Source organism: Lucilia sericata, unplaced genomic scaffold (genome assembly GCF_015586225.1).
Source record: "Lucilia sericata isolate MDLA Ls3-8-SP2 unplaced genomic scaffold, ASM1558622v1 Contig000332F_arrow, whole genome shotgun sequence".
Lineage (NCBI taxonomy): Eukaryota > Metazoa > Arthropoda > Insecta > Diptera > Calliphoridae > Lucilia > Lucilia sericata.
Genome location: NW_023994353.1, coordinates 43945 through 65362, shown reverse-complemented (window position 1 = coordinate 65362; position 21418 = coordinate 43945). Strand labels below are relative to the sequence as shown.

Here is a 21418-nt window from a genome sequence, read left to right as displayed (position 1 = left end):
AATTAGTATTGTAAACCCTTAATGCCGTTATCTTCTTTCTTTTCTAAATGTGTATCTTTTCATGGGCTATTAATGCATAACGTCGTTTTGTATGAAAATTACATGATGAACATTTAAATGTTAGATTATTGGGACTATCGCGACACTCATATCTCATATGACGATTTAGACATCCTTTCGTTTTATAGGATTTTGAACAGAAATCACATTTATGTGGTCGTTTTCTGTTCATTTGGTCTAAATTTTCTATGCCATGATAGAAATGTGGTGGCAAGTTTATGCTTGTTGCCCACTCAATTAGTGGATCTAGAAAAAATTAATTATTTGAAGAATTTTAAAAAAATATTTTGAGGAAAATCTTGAGAATTTTTTTTATTAATTTTCAAATTTTTAATATATATATATAGTCAAGACTATAGACTGATCTTATAGTCAAAATTATCTATAGACTGAAACTGATCTATAGTCAAGACTATAGACTGATCTTATAGTCAAAATTGTAAACCAAATGATCTATTGACAAGACTATATACTGACCCTTAATCAAGACTATAGAATGATCTAAAGTCAAGATTATGTACTGATCTATAGACAAGACTATAGACTGATCTATAGTTATGACTATAGACTGAAATATAGGCAAGACTATAGACTGATCTATAGTCAAGACTATAAACTGATCTAAAGTCAATATTTTTGACTGATCTATAGTCAAAACTATAAACTGATCTATGGTCAAGACTACAGAACAATGAATTGTCTGGACTATAAACTGATCTATAATTAAGTCTATAAACAGATCAATAGTCAAGTCCAGAGAATGATCTATAATCAAGTTTATAGGCTGATTTATAGTCTTTAATCAAGACTATAGACTGATCAATAGTGATGAAAATAGATTGATCTATAGTCAAGACTATAGAACGATCTATAGTCAATACTATAGACTGATCTATAGTCAAGCTTATAAACTGTAAACTCGTCTGTAGTCAAGATTATAAACTGATCTATAGTCAAGACTACAGACTAATCAATAGTCAAGACTATAAACCGATCTACAGTCAAATCTAGAGATTGATCTATAGTAAAGTCTAGAGAATGATCTTTAGTCAAGTTTGTAGACTGATCTATAGTCAAGACGATTAACTGATCATTAATCAAAACTATAGACTGGCCTATAGTGATAAAAATAGACTGATCTCTAGTCAAGACCATAGACTGATCTACAGTCTTGACAACAGACTGATCAATAAATAGTCAAGACTATAAACTGATCGGTAGTCAAGACTATAAACTGATCTATAGTCAAATCTAGAGAATGATCTATAGCTAAGTCTAGATAATGATCTATAGTAAAGTTTATAGACTGATCTCTAGTCAAGACTATATACTGATCTATAGCCAAGAATATAGACTGTTCTATAGTCAAGACTATAGACTGATCTATAGTCAAGACTATAGACTGATCTTTAATCAAGACTATAGACTGATCTATAGTCAAGGCTATAGACTGATCTATAGTCAAGGCTATAGACTGATCTTTAATCAAGACTATAGACTGATCTATAGTCAAGGCTATAGACTGATCTATAGTCAAGGCTATAGACTAATCTATAGTCAAAACTATAGACTGATGTATAGTCAAGACTATAGACTGATCTATAGTCAAGGCCACAGACTGATCTATAGTCAAGGCTATAGACTAATCTATAGTCAAGACTATAGACTGATCTACAGTCAAGACTATAGACTGATCTGTAGTCAAGACTATAGACTGATCTATAGTCAAGACTATAGACTGATCTATAGTCAAGACTGATCTATAGTCTATACTGATCTATAGTCTATACTGATCTATAGTCTATACTATAGACCGATCTTTAGTCGAGAGTATAGACTGATCTTTAGTCAAGACTGTAGACTAATCTATAGTCAAGACTATAGACTGATCTATAGTCAAGACTATAGACTGATCTATAGTCAAGGCTATAGACTGATCTATAGTCAAGACTGTAGACTGATCTATAGTCAAGACTATAGACTGATCTATAGTCAAGACTATAAACTGATCTACAGTCAAGACTGTAAAATGATCTATAGTCAAGACTGATCCATAGACAGGACTGTAGACTAATAGTCATTTGTCAAGTTTACAGACTGATCTATAGTCAAGCCTATAGACTGATCTAAGGTTAAATTTATAAACTGATCTTTAATAAAATTTTTAAGTAATTACAACAATTTTTTAGTAAAAACTATAGAAATATTTTTCTACCACTAATAGAGTTGAACTAAACCATTACAAAGATTTAAAAAGAGAGAGAGAGAGACATTTACATTTAGTTATTCAAAACTTTTAAAGGTTGACGGGTACAATTACTGGCTAAACTTATGTTTTTTTTTTTATAAAAATAGTAGAATATAATAAATAATTTATATAAAATTAGGTTTGAAGAAAATAAATCTTTCATTTCTTAAGTACAAAATATTTGAACCTGAGACGACTAGATTTTGTTGTTGTTTTAAATAAATATATATATATAAAGTAGTTTTTGGTATTAATACTTAGGAATGTTTAGTTTTGTTTTTCTTTATATAAAGTTTTTGATAAATTATAGTGAAAATAGTAGTTTTATAATATATAAAAATAATTTTAAACTTAAATGCTAACAAATTTTAGAAAAAAAATATTATAATTTTAGTTTTTTTGTTTTTGAGAAAAAAAATCAAATTTATTTATAAAAACATTTTAAGCATAAATTAGCAGACTTTAATTTGAATTTTAAATTAAATTTTAAGGTTGTGTGTGTGTGTGTATTCGAGAGCAGGGGCTCTTAGGTGTCATGAATATGAATTTTGAAAAAAAAAATTGTTATTTATTATTTTAAAGTTTATTTTGGTTTTATATATTTTTCTTGTTATTGCTGTTTGTGTGTTTCTGGTGCGCAATTGTATAAAATTAACATAAAATTTTATATTTTTAAAGAAAGTAAATCTATAAAAAATGCAAATTTTATGCAAACTAAAATGTTAAATTTGCATAAAATATAAAATATATGCAAAGAATACTAAATTAAGCAGAGTGTAGAGAAAAGGTATTGGAGGAGCGAGTTGCAAAACGAAATAGAACAAAAAAAAATTATTATGGAATTATATGTAAATTATTCGAAACGCACAGCTTAAAACACACACAGACGACCTGATAGAAATACTTAATAAATAAATAAAGAAAAAAAAAATTTTTAAATTTTATTGTATTGAGTATTTTTTTGCTCTTGGTATTAGTTAAAGTAATAGATTTGAAATTGAAATCGTTGGGTATTAAACAAAAAAATAAAGCAAGACATCAGTTGATAACAAATATTTTAAGATACAGCACACGCAACTAAACTGCTGGTTGGTTTTGAATTAAAACTTTAGCCGGCTTTTAAAACTTAAATAAATTTGATTTTTTTTCTTATAAATATAAATCAATTCACCAAAAAAAACATACATATTTATATTAATTATTAAATAATTTCTTAATAAATATTATTAAATTAATATTAAAAGAGCGTAATACAAATAATAGTAGTTATTTTAAGGAAAAGAGTATCAAAATTGTTTGTTTTCAAATATTAAACAAAAAATAAACTATATTTAAGATAAAAAGTGTTGATTGGGGCGGAAATGAATGAATGTTATGGTAAAGTGAAAGACAAAATGACTGAATGAAATGTTTGGAAAAAAAGTGTAAATCTTTGAATATACGAAATTATGTATGTTTGATAAAGAGAGAAAGAAAAATTTCGAAATATTTCAAAATTTAAAGAAAAATTGTTAAAAAAAAAGTGTAAGATATTAGGAAAAAGTATGAAAAACTTAATTTCTTCAATAATTCAACTTTTTCAAATTTCGAAATTGAGTTCGAAAATTTTCGAACGTGATAAAATGTTTACAAAATGTGGTTTTTTGGTTGCCAAATATAATTTATACGTTTCTTAATAATTTTTTTAGAAAAATTTCACTTTTCGAAATTTCGAAATTAAGTTCGAAAGTTTTCGAACATGCAAAAATGGTTTTAAAATTTGATTTTTTGCATTCCAAATATAATTTATACGATTCTTAAGCATTTTTTTAGAAAAATACCACTTTTTGAAATTTCGAAATTAAGTTCGAAAGTTTTCGAACATGCTAAAAAGGTTTTAAAATGTGATTTCATGGATGCCGAATATAATCATTACGGTTCTTAAGCATTTTTCATTAAAAAATAAAACTTTTTGGAATTTCGAAATTAAGTTCGAAAGTTTTCGAACATGCCAAAATGGTTTTAAAATGTGATTTCATGGATGCCGAATATAATCATTACGGTTCTTAAGCATTTTTTATTAAAAAATAAAACTTTTTGGAATTTCGAAAATAAGTTCGAAAATTTTTGAACTTGATAATATGTTCTTAAAATGTGAATTTTTATAAGCAAATTCGATTTATTTACATAAAATACTTGTTGTTATCGAAAATAAGCATTTTTGGAATTTCGAAATTAAGTTCGAATTTTTCGAACATGCAAAAATGGCCTTAAAATGGGATTTTTTTCTTAGCAAATACAATTCATATGATTTGAATGCATTATTATAGTAAAACTGCAACTTTTTAGAATTTCGAATTTAGAATTGCTACAAAAATTGCCTCAAATTGAAAAAATTGTTTAACATTTTGTTAAGTTAAACATTTTATTCACTGAAAATACTTGTTTTTTATCGAAAATAAGCATTTTTGGAGTTTCGAAATTAAGTTCGAATTTTTGGAACGTACAAAAATGGTCTTAAAATTTGAGTTTTTTTATTAACAAATACAATTTATTCAATTCCTATGCATTATTTTATAAAAAAATTTGAATTTTTCAACTTTTGAAATTAAGTTCGAAATTTTTTGAATTTTCGAACTTTCCAAAATTGTTTTAAAATGAAGAGGAATAATTGAAAATCGATTATAATTAATAAATATCATAAAATTTTTGTTTGTTTAATAAAAATTAAGACTTTTGGAATTTCGAATTTAAGTTCGAAAATTTTCGAACTTGCGAAAAGAGCTAAAATGAAGAGGAATTGTTGAAAATTGATTAATATTAATAAATATTAAAAAAAAATTATAATTATTTAACAAAAATTAAGACTTTTCGAATTTCGAAATTAAGTTCGAAAATTTTCGAACTTGAGAAAATTGTCATAAAATGAAGAAAAATAATAAATTTAAATAAAATCACTAAATTCCCTCAAATTTCGAACAAAATTACGCATTTTTGGAATTTCGAAATTAAATTCGAAAATTTTCGAACTTGCAAAAATTTGCTAAAATGAAGAGAAATTGTAGAGAATTGATTAAAATTAATAAAAATCATAAAATTTTTAAAATTATTTAACAAAAATTATGACTTGAAATTTCGAAATTAAATTCAAAATTCGAAATTTCAAATTTTGAAGTAAAATTTTAATAAATTTTGAAATTTCTTTCAATAGATTCCCCTTTAAAATTACCAAAAATAAATTCATTCATTTAATTCAGCCACAATTTATTTTCTTTTCAAAAGAAAACTTTCGTTTTTGTTTTTTTCTTTTCGACAAACAATTTTTCTTTAAGCCGTTTCCATATGAGATTTCAAAGTATTTTGGAATTTCACAGCCAAGGGCAGGAATTCACGTTGCATTTTAGCAAAATGTGTTTTAATGTGTTTCGTTAAATTATCACTGCGCTTGGCAGCGTAATTACACGAAGGACATTGAAATACTGGGCGTTCGGTGGTAAAGCGACATTCAAAACGACGATGACGTGAAAGGGATTTGCGTGTTTTATAAGATTTACCACATTGTTCGCATGAATGCTGATACCAGGTTAAGACAAAACCTAAAATGAGAATGTGAGTGATAAAAATGAAGAGAGAAAAAGAGGGAGTAAGGAAGGAGGTAAAGAATGAGAGAGAGTGGGGAGTAGAAGGAAAGCCACAGAGTTTTATGAAAAGGAAAGGATAGAATTTTAAATAAAAAAACAATAACAAACCAAAAAAGTAAAGAGAGAAAAAGAAATGTTTGATGAGTATCTTTTTGGAAAATGTTTAAATGAGTTTTTTGTTGTTTTGTCTATAAGATTTATGGTTTTATAATAAAATGTTTTGTTTAGCCATAAGAGAGTAACACTTGATGAAAGCAATGAGCAAAATGAAGGAGTTATGAAGTTGTTTGATAAAAAAGATTTTTAAAACTAATGATAAAGATTAAAAATTATAAAACTAGTTATTAACTACAACTACTTTAAAACTACTAGATAAATTTATAAGAAAAAAAAATATTGAAAAAATTATGATTTCACGTGCATTTAAAAAAGAAATTAAAGAAAAAATCAAATAAAATTTAAATTTCAAACCAAAAATAAAAAGTTGACGAGAAATTGGTAAATAAAAATATTTTGTAAAATTTTGAAAATCTAAGATATAACTAGATTTATTAATAACTTACATAGATTAACCAATTATTTATAAACTTTGAAAATTTTGTTTAAAGAGTCTATAGTCTAGTCTATAGTCTAGTCTATAGTTTAGTCTAGTCTAGTCTATAGTCTAGTCTATAGTCTAGTCTATAGTCTAGTCTATAGTCTAGTCTATAGTCTAGTCTATAGTCTAGTCTATAGTCTAGTCTATAGTCTAGTCTATAGTCTAGTCTATAGTCTAGTCTATAGTCTAGTCTATAGTCTAGTCTATAGTCTAGTCTATAGTCTAGTCTATAGTCTAGTCTATAGTCTAGTCTATAGTCTAGTCTATAGTCTAGTCTATAGTCTAGTCTATAGTCTAGTCTATAGTCTAGTCTATAGTCTAGTCTAGTCTAGTCTAGTCTATAGTCTAGTCTAGTCTAGTCTAGTCTAGTCTAGTCTAGTCTATAGTCTAGTCTAGTCTATAGTCTAGTCTAGTCTATAGTCCAGTCTATAGTCTAGTCTATAGTCTAGTCTATAGTCTAGTCTAGTCTATAGTCTAGTCTATAGTCTAGTCTATAGTCTAGTCTATAGTCTAGTCTATAGTCTAGTCTAGTCTATAGTCTAGTCTAGTCTATAGTCTAGTCTAGTCTATAGTCTAGTCTAGTCTATAGTCTAGTCTAGTCTATAGTCTAGTCTATAGTCTATAGTCTAGTCTATAGTCTAGTCTAGTCTATAGTCTAGTCTAGTCTATAGTCTAGTCTAGTCTATAGTCTAGTCTAGTCTATAGTCTAGTCTAGTCTATAGTCTAGTCTAGTCTATAGTCTAGTCTAGTCTATAGTCTAGTCTAGTCTATAGTCTAGTCTAGTCTATAGTCTAGTCTAGTCTATAGTCTAGTCTAGTCTATAGTCTAGTCTAGTCTATAGTCTAGTCTAGTCTATAGTCTAGTCTAGTCTATAGTCTAGTCTAGTCTATAGTCTAGTCTAGTCTATAGTCTAGTCTATAGTCTAGTCTATAGTCTAGTCTATAGTCTAGTCTATAGTCTAGTCTATAGTCTAGTCTATAGTCTAGTCTATAGTCTAGTCTATAGTCTAGTCTATAGTCTAGTCTATAGTCTAGTCTATAGTCTAGTCTATAGTCTAGTCTATAGTCTAGTCTATAGTCTAGTCTATAGTCTAGTCTATAGTCTAGTCTATAGTCTAGTCTATAGTCTAGTCTATAGTCTAGTCTATAGTCTAGTCTATAGTCTAGTCTATAGTCTAGTCTATAGTCTAGTCTATAGTCTAGTCTATAGTCTAGTCTATAGTCTAGTCTATAGTCTAGTCTATAGTCTAGTCTATAGTCTAGTCTATAGTCTAGTCTATAGTCTAGTCTATAGTCTAGTCTATAGTCTAGTCTATAGTCTAGTCTATAGTCTAGTCTATAGTCTAGTCTATAGTCTAGTCTATAGTCTAGTCTATAGTCTAGTCTATAGTCTAGTCTATAGTCTAGTCTATAGTCTAGTCTATAGTCTAGTCTATAGTCTAGTCTATAGTCTAGTCTATAGTCTAGTCTATAGTCTAGTCTATAGTCTAGTCTATAGTCTAGTCTATAGTCTAGTCTATAGTCTAGTCTATAGTCTAGTCTATAGTCTATAGTCTAGTATAGTCTAGTCTATAGTCTAGTCTATAGTCTAGTCTATAGTCTAGTCTATAGTCTAGTCTATAGTCTAGTCTATAGTCTAGTCTATAGTCTAGTCTATAGTCTAGTCTATAGTCTAGTCTATAGTCTAGTCTATAGTCTAGTCTAGTCTATAGTCTAGTCTATAGTCTAGTCTATAGTCTATAGTCTAGTCTAGTCTATAGTCTAGTCTATAGTCTATAGTCTAGTCTAGTCTATAGTCTAGTCTATAGTCTAGTCTATAGTCTAGTCTATAGTCTAGTCTATAGTCTAGTCTATAGTCTAGTCTATAGTCTAGTCTATAGTCTAGTCTATAGTCTAGTCTATAGTCTAGTCTAGTCTAGTCTCTAGTCTAGTCTATAGTCTAGTCTATAGGCTAGTCTATAGTCTATCTATAGTCTAGTCTGTAGTCTAGTCTATAGTCTAGTCTTTGGTCAAAATTTTGTTCTGTTTTTTGAATATTTTTGAAATTTTCTATAATTTCAAAATGCCCGTGAAAATGTTGTGTTAAGTTGCGATCATTTTTTTTTTTTTTTTTGCTGAAATTTTATATAAAATTAATTTTAAAAAATTTATATAAAACAAACCACCACACATAGAGCATATTTTGGTTTTTATATAAAAGAAAATATTATAAAAGAAAGCGTAAATGATATATAGAGAGAAAGAGACAGAAAAAGTTTTTTTGTTTTTTCGAATAATTTTAAATATAAAAAAAGTATTTTTGTTTTTTTTTATAAAATAATTAATATAATATTATAGTAATAATAAAAAGGTTAATAACATTTGTTGTTTTTTTAATAGAAAAATATAATATAAAGATTTTAAAACTAAATATTTTTTAAAATTTATATATATGTAATTATAAACACCCATTAAAGTAGATTTTAAGATATTTGGAAAATTTTTGCTCACTTGTTGTCAACAATATTTCAGAGTTTTGTAGTTTTGTAGAGTTTTCGGTAGACACACGTCTATATAACAACAACTTTAGTTTGAGAAGAATCTTGAATTGTATGCTTTTCTTTTTAGGTTATAAACAGTTTTTTTCTAATAGAGTTGTATTTGTTTGAGATAAGAGGTTGTAGTAGTAGTAGTAGTGGTAGTGGTAGTGGTTCAAAATCTAAAAGAAATTTAGTTATAAAAATAGGTTAGTGAAAAATTTCTTATTTAAAAACTTTGGTGAAACAAAAAAAAAATGTTTTTTTTTTTTTTTTGAAAATGGAAACAAAAAAATTTTGTAAAAAACTGAAGATAAATTAGAAAAGAAACCAAAATAAAGGAAAAAGAAAAAAAGAAATTAAATTAAAAATTAAGAAAACTTATAAAAAGGAAGTACAATGTTAAGTGAAGACAAATTAAACAAATTTCTTAAAATTTCAAATTTTTTCCATTGTATTTCCTTTTATTTTTTATATTTAATAAAAAAAAAAAGAAAATGTTTTTTCTTTCACTCGTTTGCTTTTTTGCTGGTTAGGTAGAATAAACTCCTGAAAATAAAAAGAATTTCTATAAAATTTATTTAATTAATTAATTTGTTGTTTCATTTTGCTATGGTTTTTTTAAATAAATACACATTTTTGTTTTTGGTTTTGTTGTTTTTTTCTTTAGTTATTATTTTTAATATAAATATATTTTTTGTTTTTTGTTTTATATATATAATTAATTTTAAAAGTAGTACACACGATTTGTTTGTATAAAATGCAAAATTAAAGGATTTTTTTAAAAAAAGTTATAAATATTTAATTACAAAGGCAACAACAAAATAGTGTTAAATATTTCAAGATTGATGGAATCTTACTAACTTTGGTGCCAAGAGATGTAAGTAAAGAACCCTGTTATTGACTATAGTGTAGACTATAGCCTGGTCTACAGTCTAGGACTATAGTTTAGTCTATAGTTTAGTCTATAGTTCAGTCTATAGTCTGGACTATAGTTTAGCTTATAGTCTAGACTATAGTTAATCCTATAGTCTGGACTATAGTTTGGTCTATAGTTTAGCCTATAGTCTGAACTATAGTTTAGTCTATAGTCTGAACTATAATTTAGTTTTTAGTCTGGACTATAGTTTAGTCTATAGTCTGAACTATAATTTAGTTTTTAGTCTGGACTATAGTTTAGTCTATAGTCTGGACTATCGATTAGACTATAGTTTAGTCTATATTCTGGACTATAGTTTAGTCTATATTCAATCTATAGTCTAGACTATAGTATTGTCAGGACTATAGTTTAGTCTATAGTCTGGACTATAGTTTAGTCTATAGTCTGGACTATAGTTTAGTCTATAGTCTGGACTATAGCTTAGTCTATAGTCTGGACTATAGTTTAGTCTATAGGCTGGACTATAGTTTAGTCTATAGTCTGGACTATAGTTTAGTCTATAGTCTGGACTATAGTGTACTCTATAATCTGGACTATAGCTTAGTCTATAATCTGGACTATAGTCTAGTCTATAGTATGGACTATAATTTAGTCCATGGTCTGGACTATAGTTTAATCTATAGTCTATATAGTCTAAACTATAGTTTAGTCTATAGTCTGGACTATAGTTTAGTCTATAGTCTGGACTATAGTTTAGTCTATAATCTGGACTATAGTTAAGTCTATAGTCTGGACTATAGTTAAGTCTATAGTCTGGACTATAGTTTAGTCTATAGTCTGGACTAAAGATTGGTCTATAGTCTGGACTAAAGATTGGTCTATAGTCTGGGCTATAGTTTAGTCTATAGTCAGGACTATAGTTTAGTCTATAGTCAGGACTATAGTTTAATCTATAGTTTCGTCTATAGTCTGGACTATAGTTAAGTCTATAGTCTGAACTATAGTTTAGTCTATAGTCTGGACTAAAGATTAGCCTATTGTCTGGACCTTAGTATAGTTTATAGTCCGGTCTATAGTTTAACGTGTAGTATGGACTATAGTTCAGTATATAGTCAGGACTTTAGTCTTTAGTATGAACGATCTAATAATCTATACTATAATTTAGTCTAGACTCTGGACTATAGTCTAGCCTATAGTCGAGTCGATAATGTAATGTAGTCTAGTCTATGGTAGATACTGCAGTCTAGGCAACTCTATGGGTTAGTCTATAGTCTAGTCCATAGTCTACAGGTACATAGTCTAGTATATAATCTGGTGTATAGTTTAGTGTATAGTCTATAGTCTAGTCTAATCTATAGCCTAGTCTAGTCTATTCTATAGCCTAGTCTATTCTATAGGCTAGTGTATAGTCTAGTATACAGTCTAGTGTATAGTCTAGTCAATAGTTTAGTCTATAGTCTAGTCTATATTCTATAGTCTAGTCTATATTCTATAGTCTAGTCTATAGTCTAGCCCATAGTCTAGTCCTTAGTCTAGTCCATAGTCTAATCCATAATCTAATCCATAGTCTAGTCCATAGTCTAGTCTATAGTATAATCTACAGTCTAGTCTAAAGTGTAGTCTATAGTCTAGTCTATATTGTAGTCTATAGTCTAGCCTATAGTCTAGTTTATAGTCTAGTCTATAGTGTAGTCTATAGTCTAGCCTATAGTCTAGTTTATAGTCTAGTCTATAGTCTAGTCTATAGTCTAGTGTATAGTCTAGTCCATAGTCTAGTCTATAGTCTAGTCTATAGTCCATTCTATAGTCTATTCTATAGTCTATTCTATAGTCGATACTATAGTCTAGCCTATATTCCAGTCTATTGTCTAGCCTATAGTTTATTCTATAGTTTATTCTATAGTATATTCTATAGTACATTCTATAGTATATTCCATAGTATATTCTATAGTCTAGTCTATAGTCTAGTCTATAGTCTAGTCTATAGTGTAGCCCATAGTCTAGTCCATAGTCTAGTCCATAGTCTATTCTATAGTCTAGTTAATAGTCTAGTCTATAGTGTAGTCTATAGAGTAGCCTATAGTCTAGTTTATAGTCTAGTCTATAGTCTGGTCTAAAATCTAGTCTATAGTGTAGTCCATAGTCTTGTCTATAGTCTAGTCTATAGTTTGGTCTATAGTCTGTTCTATAGTCGATACTATAGTCAAGCCTATATTCCAGTCTATTGTCTAGCCTATAGTCTATTCTATAGTATATTCTATAGTCTATTCTATAGTCTAGTTTGTAGTGTAGCCCATAGCCTAGTTCACTGTCTAGTCTATAGTCTAGTCCATAGTCTAGTCTATAGTTTAGTCTATAGTCTAGTTAATAGTCTAGTCTATAGTGCAGTCTACAGTCTAGTCTATATTCTAGTCTACAGTCTAGTCTATATTCTAGTCTATAGTCTAGTCTATAATATAGTCTATAGTCTAGTCCATAGTTTAGTCTGTAGCCTAGCCCATAGTCTAGTTGATAGTCTAGTCCATAGTTTAGTCTATATTTCCGTTATTTTACATTTTACATTTTCGTTTTTTTTTTAATTTAACACAAAACATTCTGTTGTTTTCTTTAAAAAAAATTTAAATATTTAGGTTAATTTTTACTTAAAATTAATAATACATGGCAAGAGACTTGACTTTTTTTTTAAATAAATAAAAAATAGAGAAATTAAGTATTTGTGAAATAAAATAAATAATTAAATGTTTTTTTATTTAAATACAATACAAAAAAAAACATACAATAATCAGACGCTTACACACATAATTGTTTAAAATAATTTATGATTTTTTTGTATAAATAATTTAGTTTTTTTTTAATTTAAATAATTAAATTTGAGAAATTCGTTGTTATAAAATTTAAAATTTTGTTTTTGTTGTTTGTCTAGAATAAATAACAAATTTATGTTTAAGAAAAACATTTTTGGTAGAGAAAAAGTTTTTTTTTTTTGTTATAAATAATTAAGTTTTAAAAGTATAATTAAGGTTTTTGGTTTAATAAAAACTCTGGTATACAATTTGTTATTTGGTTGTTGTTTCTTTTGTTGTGCTTTTTTGGTTTATAAAAATAATTTATTTCTTGATATTTAAAAGAAATAATTATTTTAAATTAATTAGGAAAAAATAAAAGTTTATAAAATAATATGTTGAGTATTTGGAATGTTTATAAAATGTTAAATAAATATAAAAATGTTTAAACTTAATATTATATTAGAAAAGTTAATTTAAAAATACTTTTTGGTTATAAATTTTTGTTTTTTTTTTTTTTTTTTTGGGGGGGGGGGGGGAAGGTAAATAAAACGGAATGTTTGTTTTGCTTCTGTTTTTGTTTTAAATTAAAAAAAAAGAGATCCTAATTTGTTAAAATTATAAACAAATTTTTTTTATGTTAAATATTTGGTTTGTTTAAATTAATAATTATAAATAATTGTTTGCAAAATTAAGTCAAATAAATAAAATTAAACTTAAAGTGTAAAAAAATATGTTTTAAAAATTTTATAAAAAAGAAAAATAAAAAATATTTGGTTGTTTTTTTAATTATTTTTATAAGCAAATGGCATGGTATTCATTAAACGTTCTTTGAGCAATGAATTCGATATGAGTTGTAAGCTTAGCTTCATTTTCCACTCATCGTCTAACATATTGAGGGCCCCTTGACCAGGGGCCATAGTCTTATTGGGCGTTAAAGGTTCTGCTTTGATATAAGAGGCTTCATTTGTAGTATTGGCATTGCTGTTAAGTGCTACTCCTGTATTTCCTGTTGTTGTTGTTAGAGAGGTTTGATTTTCTGCCACATTTTCGGTATCCTCATGGGTTGGTGGTGGTGTTATGGTGGTGCTGCTGCCGCCAAGAGTTTGCTGTATATTATTATTATGTGCTGCAGCCTGGGCAGCTGCGGCGGCTGCTTCTAAAAGTATTTTAGCATCTTTTTCCTCTACATGAGCTGCTGCTGCCGAAATGGCTGTTATGGCTCCTGTCAAACCATACGTGGGCATGGGCATTATATGTGTGGGTGGTATGGGTGAGGTACCCGCTGTTCCGCCACCATTACAATCACTGCCACTATCTCCACTAGTCATGTGCGAGGGACTAGCCGAACCCATATTCAACTGATGATGTATATGATGATGCTGATGCTGATGATGCATTTGTGTTGGTTCATGTTCATAATTCTCTTTACGCATGGTAAGATTCTCGGGTAAACCATTATCACAGTTACCTAAATTAACATGATTTAAAGTTAAATTTTCCGCCAGAAGACCTCCAACCGCTCCTTCACCCTCTTCCTTAAGAGCCGTAGAATTGTTGCGATTTGAATTGCCGGTAGTCTGTTGAGCTATAGCTGGTGGTATACCATGTTTCGAGGTTAAATGACGCACCATATGATATTTACGGCGAAAACGTGAGGGACAAAGATCACAGCTAAAGCGAGGCGGTATGCCTATACATTCATCTCTCATGTGACGTTGTAAATGACGTTTACGTAAATAGGATTTACCGCAAACAGCACAGGGAAAACGTTCTGTAGAACCATGGGCAGCAACTCCACCACCACCACCCTCCATTATAGAATTATTAAATTTATATTGTTCATTAAGTTTTAGATAATTACCACCTTCTATCATGGATTGTGAAAATTTATAGGAAATATCTTTTGTTTTTGTTCAAAAAAATATAAAAAATTAGTATTAAGTAGTGAAAAAAAAAGTATGATGAATCAATATAAAGTTATTTACAAAGTGAGTTTTTTGATGATTTAATGATTATGGCCACACACATCATGGTTTTAGTTTGTTATATGGGTAGAGATGAAGTTTGATGATTTTTGTGTTTTTTTTTTGGGGGGGGAGGGTTATTTTGTAAATGAAAAGAAACAAAAAGAAAAAAACGAAAAGAAAAATAAATCATAATACTCAAAATTATTTGTATGTTTTATAGTTTGTTTTTTACAAAATCTTTTTTTTTATAAAAATAAACTTAATTATTGAAAATAAACTTAATTGCTAAAAAAGTTATATATAATTTTAATTTTATAAAGAGTTTTTGGTTTTGTTAAATTTATATAAAAAAAAAAAAATCAAAAATAAAACTACGTTTTAACAATTCTAATAAAATACTTCTTTTTACTAAATAAAAAACAACTACTTTCGAAAAATTAAGACAATTTTCTTTACCAAGTAAACAATTTAAAAAAGTATAAATTAAATTTTTAATAAAAAAGTTCTTTATACTAGAGTTTGGACCATAGTTTAGCATATAGTTTGGACTAGAGTCGTATCTCTAGTATGGATTATAGTATAATCTATTATGTAGTCCAGTCTGGTCTGTTATGTAGTCTATAGTTCAGTCCAAAGTCTAATCTATAGTTTAGTCTATGGTGTAGTTTATAGTATAGTTTAGTCTATGGTCTAGTTTATAGTATAGTCTCTAGTCTAGTCTATAGTTTAGTATATAGTCAAGCCTGTAGTCTTGTCTATAGTGGTCTAGTTTATAGTATAGTCTCTAGTCTAGTCTATAGTTTAGTATATAGTCAAGCCTGTAGTCTTGTCTATAATGTAGTCTATAGTCTTGTCTATAGTCTAGTCTATAGTCTAGTCTATATTCCAGTCCACAGTCTAGTATATAGTATAGTCATTAGTCTAGTCTATAGTCTTGTCTAGTCTAGTTTAGTCTATAGTCTTGTCTAGTCTATAGTCTAGTCTATAGTGTAGTCTATAGTGTAGTCTATAGTGTAGTCTATAGTGTAGTCTATAGTCTAGTCTATAGTCTAGTCTATAGTCTAGTCTATAGTCTAATCTATAGTCTAGTCTATAGTATACTCTATAGTCTAGTCTATAGTCTAGTCTATAGTATAGTCTATAGTCTAGTCTATAGTCTAGTCTATAGTATAGTCTATAGTATAGTCCATAGTCTAGTCTATAGGCTAGTCTATAGTCTAGTCTAGTCTAGTCTATAATCTAGTCTATAGTCTAGTCCACAGTCTACTCTATAGTCTAGTCTATCGTCTAGTCTATAGTCTAGTCTATAGTCCAGTCTATGGTCTAGTCTATAGTCCAGTCTATAATCTAGTCTATAATCTAGTCTATAGGTGGTCTATAGTTTAGACTTTAGTTTAGTTAAAGTTTAGTCTTTAGTTTAGTCAAAGTTTAGTCTATAGTTTAGTCTACAGTCAACTCTATAATCTAGCCTAGTGTATAGATTAGTGTATAGATTAGTGTATAGATTAGTCTATGGTTCAATCTATTGTCTATGCAAAGTCTAGTCCATATTCTTAACTATAGTCTAGTCAACAGACTGGTCTATAGTCTAGTTAATAGTCCAGTCTACACTTTAGTCTTTAGTTTAGTTAAAGTCTAGTCTATAGTTTAGTCTAAAGTCTGTAATCTAGTCTAGTGTATAGATTAGTCTATGGTTCAATCTATAGTCTAGGCTAAGTCTAGTCCATATTCTTATTCAACAGTTTGGTCTATATTATATTCTATAGTTTAGTCTTTAATATATTCTATAGTCTAGTTAATAGTCCAGTCTCTAGTCTAGTCTATAGTCCAGTCTATAGTCTAGTCTATAGTCCAGTCCATAGTCTAGTCTATAGTCAAGGCTATGGTCCAGTTTATAGTACATCTATATTCCAGTCTATAGTCCAGTTTATAGTCCAGTATATAGTCCAGTCTATAGTCCGGTTGATAATCCTGCATATAGTCTAGTCTCCAATTTTGTCTATAGTCTGATTTATAGTCTTGTCTGTAGTGTAGTTTATAGTCTAGTCTATAGTCAAGTTTATAGTCTAATCTATAGTCTAGTCTGTAGTCTCGACTATGGTCTAACCTATATATTAAAACAGCAACATGTTTCTGGAACTGGAACAAGAAGTCTAAAATGTTGAGAAAGTAATTTAGTGAAGAGGTTAAAGAGTTTAAATCGTAAAACAATTACTTTTAAATGAAGATTATAACACATTACTGCAAATTAGAAAACAAGCAACATGTTGCTGGGGATTTTTCTTAGCAACAAATGGCTAAAAATGCAGAAAAAAGTTAATTTAAACAAACATTTTAATTAAATAAGTTCAATAACCAAAAAAATGGGAAGTTTGTTTTAAAATTTAAATGTTAAATTGAAAAAGAGATAACAGCAACATGTTGCGGCAACATAATGTGCCCATAAAAGTTGAGTTATATAACAAATTGTTAAACTTAAAGGGTAATTAATGAAATAAACCTTACGTAAGCATGAAAATCATTTAAAAATGTTACTTTTAAAACTTAAAATGAACAATTTTGAACAGCAACATGTTGCGGCCACAAAATCTGACCTTAAAAGTTGAGTTATATAACAAATTGTTAAACTTAAAGGGTAATTAATGAAATAAATCTTAAGTAAGCATCACTTTAAAATGTTAATGTTTTACAAGTTAAAACTTAAAATGTTAAACAATTTATAACAACAAGTTGGGGCAACAAAATTAAGCCTTAAAAGTTTAACTTGATAAAGAAAATTGTCAATATTTGTTTAACAAAACATTACAAACTAATAAAAATTTTACTAAATTAAAGAAATTTAACTAAATTTAACTAAAACTATTAAATAATTTGCTCAAATTTTACTTTTAAAAGTTTTTAACTAAATTTAACTAAAAACTACCGTTATTTTTACTATATATAAAGATATTTGTTTAATACAATTATTATTACAAAGAAACAACACAACATTTAATTTAGTTTTAAGATTTTTTATATATAAGTTTTTAATATACATTTTTCAAATAAAATTATTATTATTTTAAAGAAATTTCTTTAAAATTCCTTAAGTTTTCCTCAACTTTAATCAACATCTATATTATGCATACGTTTGGCATGTTTTCTTAAGGTAGTTAAATAATAAAAACGTATCGAACATAAAGAGCAAATATGTTGAGGATCTTTATGACATTCAACACGTTGATGACGTAATAAACTATTATAAGTTTGATATGATTTATGGGGACATTTATCACAAACATATTTTGAATTTGTTTTTGTTGTACCACGCCTAACAGTTAGTAGAGGTATGGTGGTATAATCTAATTGTATAGATTTATTTAAACGACGAGATTTTCTAGTATTACTACTAGTAGTTGGGGGTGTAAGAAATGTTGTTGCTGTTAATGATGATGATGATGATGTTAATGATGTGCTAGGCGGCGGCAGTGTGGAGTTAGCTGCCAATGTTTGCTGTAATCCGGTGGGTAATGTTGTTAGTAATAATGTTGTAGATGAGGATGATGTTGTTGGTGGTGGTGGTGGTGCTGTTAACATTAAGTCATGTTCACTTTTGATAAAATATACAGCTCCTATATGGTTTTATAATAAAACACAAAAAATGTCCATGTTACGTAACACAAAAAAAAAGTTGGGGGAAAGAGAAAAAAAAGAGCAAAAAAAATTTGCAAAATATCGATCATACAATTTCTAGTTAATATTAAACTAAATAAATTTTTTATAATAATAACGTTTATAATTAACTAAAAATAATTTATTTAATTAAACAGCAACTCTAATAATAAAATAATTTAAATAAAAAATTTTATATAAAAAAACTGCTTTTTAATTGCTAGAAAAAATAACAACATATGTTTTTTTGTTAATTTAATTTTAAACTTTTGGGGGAAAATTTTATTTTATATTATAATATTTTTAAGAAATTTATATTATTTTTATTTAACATTAAATATTTAAAATATTTATTATTATATTACAGTATTCTTTTTATATATTACACAAATAAAGTTTTATAGTTAATAACTTCTACATATATAAACAAATATTTTACAGTTTAAGGGTTAAAATTTAAAAATTATAAAAAAAAATTAAAGAAAATTTCTTAAAAAAAAACTTTCTAAATCTACCGTGATAAAAAATGCCTTAAAAATGTTTTAAAGAACAAAAAAAAAATAACGCTCCAAATTCACAAGAGTATTTGGCACACATATTAGGAATGATTAATTGCAATTTAAAACCCAAATTTGAAGAAAAAATATGTCAATGCCAAATATTATTCCTCTAATTTTAAAAAAACTAAATTAATGTTTTAATTGAAATCAAAAAGCTTAAACGATCATGTATGCTTTAATTCGACCGGATCACTAAAGATCTCTATTATGATCTTACGTGTTCATGATCGTGTAAAGAAAGAAGTTATTCCTTATCGTTCATTTTAGCTTAATTTCATGATCATAATATGTTCTAGATAAGAAAGCTTAAACGATCATGTATGCTTTAATTCGAAAGGATCACTCAAGATCTCCATAAGAATCTTACTTGATCATGATCGTGTAAAAAAAGAGGTAATTTTAGCTTAATTTCATGATCATAATATGTTCTAGATAAGAAAGCTTAAACGATCATGTATGCTTTAATTCGACCAGATCACTAAAGATCACCATAAGCATCTTACTTGATCACGATCGTGTATAAAAAGAATTCATTCGTTATCGTTCATTTTAGCTTAATTTCATGATCATAATATGTTCTAGATAAGAAAGCTTAAACGATCATGTATGATGCTTCACTAAAGATCACCATAAGGATCTTATTTGATCATGATCGTGTAAAAAAAAGAAGTTATGCCATATCCGAATAAGTTCTAGATAAGAAAGCTTAAACGATCATGTATGCTTTAACTCGGAAAGATCACTAAGGATCACTCAAGATCACCATAAGGATCTTACTTGATCATGATGGTGTAAAAAAAGAGGTAATTTCAGCTTAATTTCATGATCACAATATGTTCTAGATTAGAAAGCATAAACGATCATTTATGTCTTAATTCATTCGGATCACTAAAGATCATCATAAGAATCTTACTTGTTCATGATCGTGTACAACTATTCGTTATTTAACTTTTTAATATGAAATCATACGTTATCGATAATTTCAGCTTAATTTCATGATCATATGTTCTAGTTAAGAAAGCTAAAGCGATCATGTATATACTAAATCAAACTCTGATCTGGTGTCGAATTCACGATCACTTAAACTTTCATTTCGAAACCGCATTTCGTTATTAAAATTAAGCTAAAATGTACTAGATTTCTAGTTCGATAACAAAAAAAAGTAAAATACGATCAATTTAGCCCGATCTGATGTTAATTTATTTATAGCACGATCAAAAACTTTCAATAATGATTCTGGATTTTAATAAAATAAAGAAATTGTTTATAAAATTGTTAACAAAAACTATAACAAACATTATTCGTCTATAGTATCTTATTGAGAGGACTCGGTTCGGTTTCACTCTGATCCGCAATAGGGCAAAAATAACGGTATCACAAACGATCTTAAAAGAAGTACTTTATTGGACACTTCTTTGTCTTATAGCTTTAAGTTTTATAAGAAATATTTACTTTATTTACTAACTAATTTAAGAAACTTTGTTTAAAAAACATTAGTTATTTGCATTAAGCAACATTTACAAAACACAAGCAACATGTTGCAAAGAAAAATCAATTTAAAAAGTTGTCTATTCTCCTTTTTAACAAATATTTGCTTTATTTAATTGTGTTTTAAGAAATTTTGTTTAAAAAACTTTAATTGTTTATCATAAGCAACATGTTGTAAAGAAAAATTAAAGTTAAATGTTTAGCAACATGTTGAAAGTTTAATTAAAAGGGAAAATTTTGGTTTATTTCTTATAATTTGGCTTATTTAAAGCTGTTTTAAGAAATTTTGTTTTAACTTTTACTTGTTGTTCATCATAAGCAACATGTTGTAGAGAAATATTAAGTTAAAATATTTAGCAACATGTTTCAAGTTCATGAAAATGAAAACAAACTCAATTTTAGTTTTAAATTTGTTAAAAATTAAAAGAAACTCATTATTAAAAACAAAATCAAAGATAAAGTCCAGCAATGTTAACAAAAACATTATAAAAGTTGTAAAAATAAACATAAACATGTTGCTGGCAACATATTTTGTATATCTTACTGGAACTGATTGGAAAATGTATTGAAAACGTTTAATTTTATTCGTAAGCTTGTAAAAACTTTTGTCCAAATCCTTTTTGGAAGTAAAATTTTAGGAATATCAATTCTGAAATAAACATGTTGCTAGCAACATATTGGGGAAAATTTATTTGGCCTCTGTTAAAAAAATAAGTTAAAAACTATTAGTTTAGTTTCTAAGCTTTAAAAATTTTTGTGTCAAACTAATTTTTACAAATAGAAATGTTTTACAACAAAACTTTTTCAATAAACATGTTGCTGGCAACATATTTTTTAAGTTTTATGGGACCATAATAAAACATATGTAGAAAATGTTTAATTTGATCTTTTAGCTGGTAAAAAATTGTGTCAGTATTCTATTTAGAAGTAGACAGATTTATAAACATACAAAATTTTGAAAAAAACATGTTGCTGGCAACATTTTGTAGAAGTTTGGAAAACATTTAATTTTTTTTTTTAATTTTGTTAAAATTCTTTTATCAAA

At 27.4% G+C, this 21418-nt stretch overlaps 2 protein-coding genes across 5 annotated transcripts in view; both read right to left on the bottom strand.

Annotated features, from left to right (window-relative positions):
* LOC119603726 (longitudinals lacking protein, isoforms F/I/K/T) overlaps positions 1-21418 on the bottom strand; it is a 193232-nt gene that overhangs the window by 132838 nt on the left and 38976 nt on the right. The window contains exon 6 of one of the 4 annotated variants that reach the window (XM_037955884.1): positions 13485-14607. The exons of the other annotated variants lie outside the window; for them this stretch is intronic. Within the exon in view, the coding sequence (XP_037811812.1) occupies positions 13490-14607 (1118 nt within the window). The 3' untranslated portion in view covers positions 13485-13489. Of the gene's footprint in view, positions 1-13484; positions 14608-21418 lie in introns of those variants that run through there. 4 annotated transcript variants of the gene reach the window in all.
* On the bottom strand, positions 17412-18323 carry LOC119603730 (endochitinase A-like). The gene has a single exon (XM_037955889.1). The coding sequence runs from the start codon at positions 18248-18250 to the stop codon at positions 17777-17779; it is 474 nt and encodes a 157-aa protein (XP_037811817.1). The 5' UTR covers positions 18251-18323; the 3' UTR covers positions 17412-17776.

Coding starts and splice junctions, on each gene's coding strand:
- LOC119603730 (XM_037955889.1), bottom strand. CDS start 18,250: ATGTTAACAGCACCACCACCACCACCAACAACATCATCCTCATCTACA.